At 38.3% G+C, this 9,497-nt stretch overlaps 1 protein-coding gene across 1 annotated transcript in view; it reads right to left on the reverse strand.

Annotated features, from left to right (window-relative positions):
- The window catches only part of GLP2R (glucagon like peptide 2 receptor), a 27,681-nt gene extending 18,621 nt beyond the window's left edge, over positions 1 to 9,060 (reverse strand). Inside the window, exons 1-4 of the mRNA XM_029285175.1 lie at positions 8,950 to 9,060; positions 8,471 to 8,561; positions 3,874 to 3,978; positions 1,711 to 1,832 (exon numbers count right to left, since the gene is read on the reverse strand). Coding sequence (XP_029141008.1) covers positions 1,711 to 1,832; positions 3,874 to 3,978; positions 8,471 to 8,561; positions 8,950 to 9,060 — 429 coding nt within the window. The remainder of the gene's footprint in view (positions 1 to 1,710; positions 1,833 to 3,873; positions 3,979 to 8,470; positions 8,562 to 8,949) is intronic.
- Between the last annotated feature and the right edge of the window lie 437 nt (positions 9,061 to 9,497).

A 9,497-nucleotide genomic window follows, 5' to 3' on the forward strand; every position in this document is an offset into this window, starting at 1 on the left:
CTCTCTTTCTTTCTCTCTCTTTCTCTCTCTCTTTCTCTTCCTCTCTCTCACTCTCTTTCTCCCTCCCCACTCTCTCTCTTTCTCTCTCTCTCTTTCTCTTTCTCCCTCTTTCTCTGTCCCCCACTCTCTCTTTCTCTTTCTCTCTTTGTCCCTCCCCCCTCTCTTTCTCTTTCTGTCTCTCCCTCTCCCTCTCTCTCTTTCTCTTTCTCTCTCTCTCTCTCACTTTCACTTTCACTCTCTCTTTCTCCCCCTCTCTCTCTTTCTCCCTCCCCCCTTTCTCTTTCTCTCTCTCACTCTCTCATTCTCCCTCCCTCCCTCTTTCTCTCTCTTTCTCTCTTTCTCTTTCTCCCTCTCTCTCCCTCTCTCTCTCTTTCTCCCTCTCTCTCTCTTTCACTATGTGTATATGTGTGCTTCCTTCTGTATGTGTGTAAGAGAAATGTATTTATTTTGTTTTGTTAGACAAACCTCCATTCTGTATTGACTTCCCATCTTGATTTATATAGGTCCATTGTGGAAAATAGATCATATGTGCTATCTAATTACTGTTCATGTACCTGAATGTTGAAAACCCTATCTATATTTTGTACCTGGGAGCCATAACATTGTTAAAACTATACTTTTGAACTCATCTTGTAAAAAATCACTATAAGTTAGGGTTCTTTGGAGTACAGAAACCCAGTATGCAAATTCTCAAAGGAGGCTGTATAGTCAATAAGGAAACTAAAGCAAATCTGGACTCTTGCTGACTGTATTTATGGCTTGTCTCTCAGATTAGTTTGATGTGTTCTTCATGTTTCTTTTGAATAAACTCTGTAGTCTGTAATCCCAAAAGAGAGAGGGAGGGGGACATCCCTAAGCCTCCAGTCTAAATCATGCTAACCCTCTTTTCTAAAACAAATGCTACCTATTTTCGTGCAAAGTAAGTTGCATCGTAGGTGAGCTGTAATCACAGTACCAAATAAGAATAATAGACTAATAGAGCTGGAAGGTACCTCGGAGATCTTCTAGTCCAATCCCCCTGCTTGAGCAGGAGACCCTATATCATTTCAGACAAATGGTTGTCTAGTCTCTTTTTTAAAGCCTTCAGTGATGGAGCAAGCTATTCCATTGGTTAATTGCTCTTACCGTTAGGAAATTTCTCCTTAGTTCTAGGTTGCTTCTTTCCTTTGTTTCTTTCCAACCATTGCTTCTTGTCCTGCCTTTTGGTGCTTTGGAAAATAGTTTGACCTCCTCATTTTGGTAGGATATTAGAACAGTGCTATCATATCCCTCCCAGTCCTTCTTTTCATTGGACTAGACATCCCCAATTCCTTGTATGTTTTAGTCTCCAGCCCCCTAATCATTTTTGTTGCTCTTCTCTGCACTCTTTCCAGATTCTCAACATCTTTTTCACAATATGGTGACCAAAACTGGATGGAATATTTCAAGTGTGATCTTACTAAGGCTTTGTAAAGCAGTACTAGAACTTTGCTTGATCTTGATTCTATATTAATCCTTTATTAATGCAGCCTATGACTGCATTGCCTTTTTTGGATGCTGCCACACACTCTTGGCTCACATTTAAGCAATTGTCCACTAGGACACCAAGATCCCACAATGTACAATTACTGGCATTAAGCCAAGTTTCACTTAGCCTATATTCAGTAGGCCAAAAGAGATTTCCTGAGAAAAATGGTGAATGTATCTCCCATAAAAGATGACCCTGCTCACTTTTTCATTAAAAGTATTCTCCTCGATGCATTCTGAACGGTTACTCCAAACTTCTGTTGTGTTTTCGATGTTTTGCCAAATCCCTTGGTCCAAGCAGACTCTGTATACTTTCCTTGTGCTTCCTAAAAGTAAACAGACACAAGCTCAAAGGTCAAGCCACACATTTCATTTTTCAGCCGTGGTTTATTGCTGTCATCCTTTCATTGCATGCCTAGAAAGCCCAAAAAAAGGAGACTTGGCTTAGCGTAGGCAGCTCTTTGTAATGTCTGTTTATTTGGGAGGTAACTGTAGAAAGCTTAATATTTCTCAGTGGATTAACACTGTCAAGCCTGCATAATTCCCTATTTTTAAATCTTTTTACAAGCTTAAACCCATGGGATAAGACCATATTTCTTTAAATAGCTTTTAATATCTTTGTCATGCTTTAAATGAATTGCGCTTGAGGTTACAAAGCATTAATTAATTCAACATAATTTGGGTCTTTTTCTATTGGAAATAGATCTCTGGTCAAATGTGTCTCTCCATCTCTATTGTCTTTTGATATAATGTCCATGGGTAATTTAAGGCATCTATCTTTCCTTAATTTCAAATGTATCTCTTTCCTAAACACAGCTGATCATGAACAGTTTTTGCCAAAAACAATTATGTTTGAATACACATGAACACTTTTTTCTGTTTTCCATGGTTTTTAGATTGTTCCATATTGTTTCCCTCAGTTGATGTCACAATCATTTTGTGATGATCATGCTTATAAAAACATAGCCAACTGATCTTTCATTTAGCCAACAGAAGTCTTTCTAGTTCTGCTACTTATGTTCCCTTTGACTAGAAATAAAAAATGTGAACATATCAATCTTGTATTCTGCTTCCTATATCAGTGATGGCGAACCTTTTAGAGACCGAGTGCCCAAACTGCAACCCAAAACCCACTTATTTATTGCTGGGTGCCAGGTGGGCGTGGCTCACTGGGTGGGTGTGGCTGTGGTGGTTATGGCAGACTGGGTGGTTGTGGCCAAGGTGGGCGTGGTCACCTCAATGTTGCTCGTGGGGAGGGACGCCTGTGGGGGCTGGGCAGGGTTGGGGGAGATCCAGGAGGTCTCTGGTAGGTGGGGTGGTGGGCAGGAGGCTCATCCTGCAGGGTGAGGCAAGGCAAAGTGAGGCAGGGCAGGGATGCCATTGCTGCAGGGCATGGCGAGGCAGGAGCCGGGGGTGGCTGCTGCCTGACACTATCGGCCCCCACACACAGGCCAGCGAGCGCATGGGGGCCAACGGTGTCCATCAGCAACCACAGCCTGCCAGCCCCTCGACCGGCGCACTCTAGGGCTCCGCAGCCCGCCGCCAACAGTTCAGAGAAGCATAGATGCAGTGGGTCATGCCCAGGAAAAGGAGAGCATGCAAGGCCAGGAGGGATGGGACATGGGGGAGGGAAACCAGCCATGCTGGGATGCATCCGGCCATGTGGGACCTCGGTGAGTTAGAGGGACGGTTGCCATCTCTGGGGCATGGTGCGCATGCCCACAGAGAGGGCTTTGAATGCCACTCTGGCACGCGTGCCATAGGTTTACCACCACTGTCCTATATGGTTATGATAAGCATTAGCTAATACCATAAGAAAATCACTCCAGATTTGCCATGTGAAGTATTCAGAACTACTGGTAACTATAGTGAGAACTTTGCACTGGCATAGATGTAAAAATGTAATAATAGAATGCCATACCATATCTTTGCACCTGCTAAGAAATGATACAATTATTCCTATTGCAAAAGTGATGGGTACAGTACTTCTGAAGACTGCTAACTTTCACTCAATTTTGCTAACATGACTAGTGATGAAAGATGATGGTAACTGCAGTTCAGGATATGTGGAAAGTCAGAGATGCCCCATCCCAAATTTATGAACTTGGATGTTCAGTTTTAGGAACTGTTGCAAATGTAGGAAGATAATGAAGTTCTAGATTTTAGTACCACTGCTTTTATAATTGCTACACTCTGTACTGATGACAGCAGAATCAGATTATAATGCAGACAGTTCTCCAAAAGCTACTAGATACTATTAGTACAGAAGAACTTCATTTTAGATCATGTTATGCCCAATATAAAACTCCAAAAGGGAAGGAAAATTATATAGTGTATTATAATTTAGCATTTCCAAGTTTACATTACCACTTTTAAACCACGGTAAATAAGATGGACAAGCAACAGAGATATTTCCTGGTGGCGAATGAGGCCAGCAAGCAAACTGATCAAAACTTCCATTACAATATATTCCTGTGAAGGAGAAGGAGAGAGAGAATATTTTTGAAGGTTAACTAAAGTTTACAAGTAATTGATCACCAAGGAATGCAATATGTCTAAACTAAGCTCTACAGTGATTACATTTGCAATATGGTAACTTTGTATATTTGTTACTTAGTGTGTATATAAAATTACTATTTGTAACCAAGTTACCTTTCTGAAAACAGGTTTAAATACTGACCATAAATAGTATCTTAAGTGCACTTAGTTGCCAACTTATTTTTCTTTCATAAACCAAACAGATATTGTTAAGACCAGCCAATTTTTAAATGAAGCAATCTCACTTTTTATTTCTTTATCACAAACTTACTCTGCTACTATTTTCAACATTAACATTGCACCATGTTGCAAACCAACATGGTTGGCTTAGATTCCAGGTAGATAGAAATGGTAATTTGGTTTGGGACACTTAGCTTATTAAACTAACAATATCAAGACCAATCAAAATACAAACTGTCACATTGTAACCATGACAAATAAACTTAAAAGGCATTGGAGTGTAAATATAAAATAAATGTCTAGCCCCCATTCTATGCTTTACCTCTCTTTGTCTTTTCTTTATCCTTTTTTGTCTTTATGTACATGTTAAATGTTACATTTTTTAAAAAATCCTAACCATCCCTTTTTATATGTGCACTTTTTGCTTTGTTTTTCATTTTCAGAATTTCTCTGGTCACATGCTAAAAGGAAATACAATATGGTGAACCAGAGAAAGTAATTCAAATTGATCTCAAGAGGCCAAAAGGTTAGTCAGAAAGTTTAAAAATGAGTAACAATCAGCATTTGGATAAGTCAGATAGATAATATTTCAGCTAATTATCACCTTTGCCAGATCACAACTTCATGTTATATGTCAGTAGAATATAAAGTAGGATATCAAGAGAGAAAACAAAGAGAGAAATCAGGAAAGGTTGAAAACATGAAAGCAGCAACAGCAGCAGCAACAGCTCATTTTCTTTACTCATAGCAACCAGATAGATAAATTTTCTCCATGACAATCTATCCCTAACTTTGGTCTTTAAGGTCTTCCAAAGTTGCACTTGTAGCCACTGTAATTAAATCCATTCACCTTGCTGCCAGTCATCCTCTTCCTCTCTTTCCTCCCAGCATTAGACTTTTTCCAGATAGCTGGATTTTCTAAGTAAGTAGGCTGGCTTATTTTCCCATTTTATTAGGACTATTGTCTAGCAGCTCTTCTTAAATTCAGTATTATGTTTTATAAAATAGCCTCTAATAAAAGCTTTACTTGCATCCAAGCCATTCTTCGGAATTGAAGGAAAACTAGGGAATTGAAGGGGAACTCATCAAATTTGCAGATGACACCAAACTGTCAGGAGTAGCCAACACTCCAGAAGACAAACTCAGGATCCAAAAAGATCTTGATAAACTTGAACAATGTGTCCTATCCAACAAAATGAGTTTCAATGTGGAGAAAAGCAAAGTTTTACATTTAGGCAGGAAAAATCAAAGGTACAAGTACAGATTAAGTGAGACCTGGCTCAAAAACAGTAACTGTGAGAGGGACCTTGAAGTCCTAGTGGACGATCACTTGACTATGAGCCAGCAGTGTGCAGCAGCAACCAAAAAAAGCTAATACAATCCTGGATTGTATAAACAAACGCATAGAATCAAGATCATGCGAAATATTAGTACCGCTTTATAAAACCCTAGTAAGACCACACCTATAATACTGCAGCCAATTTTGGTCACTATATCACAAAAAAGATGTTGAGAGTTTGGAAAAAATTCAGAGAAGAGCAACTAAGATGATCAAAGGCCTGGAGACTAAAGCATACGAAGAACGGCTGTGGGACTTGGGTTTAGCTAGTCTAAAGAAAAGAAGAAATAGAGAAGACATGATAGTAGTGTTCCAGTATCAGAGGGGCTGCCACAAGGAAGAGGGGGTCATTTTGTTCACCAGAGCACCAGAGGGAAGGATGAGAAACAATGCTTAGAAACTGATCAAAGAGAGAAGCAACCTGGAATTAAGGAGAAACTTCCTGACAGTGAGGACAACCAGTGGAACAGCTTGCCTCCAGAAATTGTGAGCGCTCCATCACTGGTGATGTTTTAAGAAGAGACTAGACAATCACCTGTCTGAGATGGTATAGGTTCTCCTGCTTGAGCAGGGGGCTGGATTAGAAGACCTCCAAAGTCCCTTCCAGCTCTATTCTATTCTATTCTTAAAACAATACCTTCATTTAAAATTAGTTTCAAAAAATATTTTACTTTTGTTGCTATTGCTCCTTTTTATAACAACATTCCATTTAATCTCTGTCTAAAACAATTATATTTTCTTTTCTAAACGGAACTCACAGTTTAATTGAAACTAAGTTAATTGATACTAAGCTTTCAAAATGTGATTGGATGAAAGATTTATAAAGATGAAAGAAGTGCTGAAATAAGTCAGGAAGATGGAAAATTCTGTAAAAAAAAAAAAAGGTCTGGAGAAGTAAAATGGGTTAATAACAAAGTGTAGGAGAAGAAGAGGTAGAACCTGGGGTCATTGTCAAGAGTGGAATAACCCTAGAGTTGTTATGTTCCCACAAGTGATTTAAATCTAGTTTCCCTTGAATTTTGTTAACTTACCTAGCACCAGTTTAGTGCTGACTGTTAGTTGCCCAGATTCTCGTGCATAGGCTTGAGTAATAAGTAAGTTTGGCTGGAACTTAACATTTGATCCTGATTCTTTGCACCTGACACAAAGTGAAAGTTTTAGAAAGCAAGACAGGAGTGATAGACACAGAGAATTAGACAACTTGGTTCTATTGGAAGTAAGAATGAAGGAATTTTGTTTGAGATGTAGAGCAATTGCTGAGCCTTCTGGTGAACATATTACAGAAAGGATTATCTCTAGCAAACTTTTTGTATTGAGAATAGAAGAATAACGAGGCAAAAATTGATGCATTTTACAATATATATTCTAGATTTGCCAGAACTAGAAATCTTCCAAGGGCTGTTTTGGTACATTTTGTTAGAAAGAAGGCAAGGGATCTAATTTCATAGTGGCGTTTTAATACAAGATAATTGTTTTAAAAGAAATTTTAACAGGATTTTACACAGAAAAAAATGAATATTCTTTTTTTCTGACTGAAAGATTAAAGCAGAAAAAGATCTTTCCAGACTGGAAAGTATCATTTTTACTTTTCAATAGCAGATATTTCTACTGAACTCTGTCCAGAAGACAAGAGAATATCTAAAAAGATTTTAAAAATTGGAGGAGTTACGAATGGAGGTATCAAAAGAGGTTACACAAAAATCACAACAGATGCAATAAGAATCTGAAAGGGATAATACTGAATTAGATGCTCCATTTATCGACTTTTCTAAATTTTTGGCTTGATCATGGATTACAAATGCTTTATAAGAAATATAAATGGAGCAAATACTCATCAAAATAAAACAAAAAACATTATTTTTTTTAAAAAAAGACATTATTTGCTTTCAAGAGACTCATCTCAGAAAAAATATATAAAATACTTGATTTATAAAACTTTGGATGAAAAATTTATATCAGCAGGTGCAGAAAAAAAAGAAAAGAAAAGTTGTTTTGTACATTTATCCTCAACTAAAACTTTGACTGATAACCATGGTAGATTTGTTGGGGATGGAAGTTATTTTACATGTGGTTAAGACTTTGATATTAGGAATTTAGGGCTCAAATGAGAACCAAATATTGTTTTATAAATGACTCACAGAGATATTAATAGGTTTCTGTTATGAAAAAATTGTGTTTGGTGGAAATTTGGATTGGAGTGATTTCCCCGCACAGGACATTTGACAGGGACAGTTTAGGATTGGTTGATATATGGAGACAGAAAAATGTCAGTTCAAGAGAATATATGTATTTTTCAGAAGGACGTAGGTTTTTCTCAAGAAAAGATATGATTTGGATTTCAAATGATTTGGCCGCAAAGATTTCTGAAGTAGCGATATTACCAAAGAGCTTTTACTTCTAACAGTTATAATCTTTAGCTCATTAAAATATTGTCATAGGATTTGATTTATTTTAATTTCTTCTTTGTCCCATCACACAGATTTCTTTAAGGCTTTAACAGGCCTCTTTTGTCAATCCAGTAGGTAGAAATTATCTAGGTCACTCTTCTGGTTTGTCATTTGTAGTTCCCCTTTAAATTTTAAAACTTTAGCCAATTTCTTGTATAGATCCAGTGAAACATCATTTCCTAAATCATTCTCTTGACCTGTCCATTTTCAATACCATCTCTACTTTGTCATATTAAATTTATTCTACATCCAAGATGGATGTTTCTAGTAAGAGGGAATCACTCACTATTCAGCTGAAGAGGAAAACAACAGCCAATCTGTCTTTTCTACTTTTGCTCTGAAGCCCCGGCCCAGCCTCAATGCGTGGAGAACACTGGAACATGCTGGGGGCATGTAAGAGCTCTTATATTCATGGTGGTGGTGGTGGTGGTAGATGGTGGTAGATGGGTTTCTGCCTTACCTGTGTTAATTGTAGACTCTTGTAGTCTCTTCAAACATTCATTTTTATACGTAAGCCATTTAGCTGTGGTTTGCCCAAAACTTCCTTTGACCTATAAGTAAAGAAAACATATTTAGCATCTGACAGGATCCTGCCAATTGCATGTTAAATGAAGTTTTGAGTGCCCACAACCACAACCTTCAATTGTCTATTCTGCTATTGAGAAAATGTTTACCCCTGCAACCTTTGAACAATGAAGTAAACAGGACGTGTTAATTGCCAGCCGCTGAGTTTTTGACACATACTGTAAGCTTTTCGTATCCCATTAGACACTATGGCAGCTTAGCAAAATGGCTGACTTTTAACATCTGACATGAAACAGAATGTTACAGTATGACAGATTGAGACAGCTAAAGTAGAGAGGCTAGGCTTAAGTGAGTCAGTGTCATTTAAGACAGTATTTGCACAGTTCAAGCATGCCTCTCTTTCCCGTCCAATACGATTTGAGATGACACATTGTCAATACCATTGGTCAGGCAGCTCAAGAGATTAAACTTCTGCTGCCTCTTCTGTATTTTCTCTGATGCTCTTTGATATACCAGCAATATCATTTCATCTCAACCTTTCTTCAAGAGACTTGCTTGCACACCGTCAATGAGAGGTGGGGTGATGAACTTGCTTCTTGTTTGTTTTGTGGTCAACTGGATGTCTCTAAGAAGCTCGCCAGTGGGACTTGAGAGTACATTTCCTGCCCAGAAAATAGAACTATAGAGACATACCACCTCTGAAACTGGGAGAAAACATTGTGCACATCGTCAATTATTTTACAGGTACTCGTTGTTTACCTATGGTTTCAAACAGGATTTCTGATGCTAAGTGGCATGGTTGTACGGCAATGTGCCAGGGTGACCACTTCGCTTATGATAACAGATCTAGTAGTTCCATTTGCCATCATTAGTTGAATCTCACACAGACACACAACCTATTTGTGACCCCCTGCAGGCTTCCCCTTTGACTTTGTTTGTCAGAAACTGGCAGTGAAGATCAC

Source organism: Protobothrops mucrosquamatus, unplaced genomic scaffold (assembly GCF_001527695.2).
Source record: "Protobothrops mucrosquamatus isolate PMUCROS unplaced genomic scaffold, P.Mucros_1.0 scaffold1371, whole genome shotgun sequence".
NCBI classification, from domain to species: domain Eukaryota; kingdom Metazoa; phylum Chordata; class Lepidosauria; order Squamata; family Viperidae; genus Protobothrops; species Protobothrops mucrosquamatus.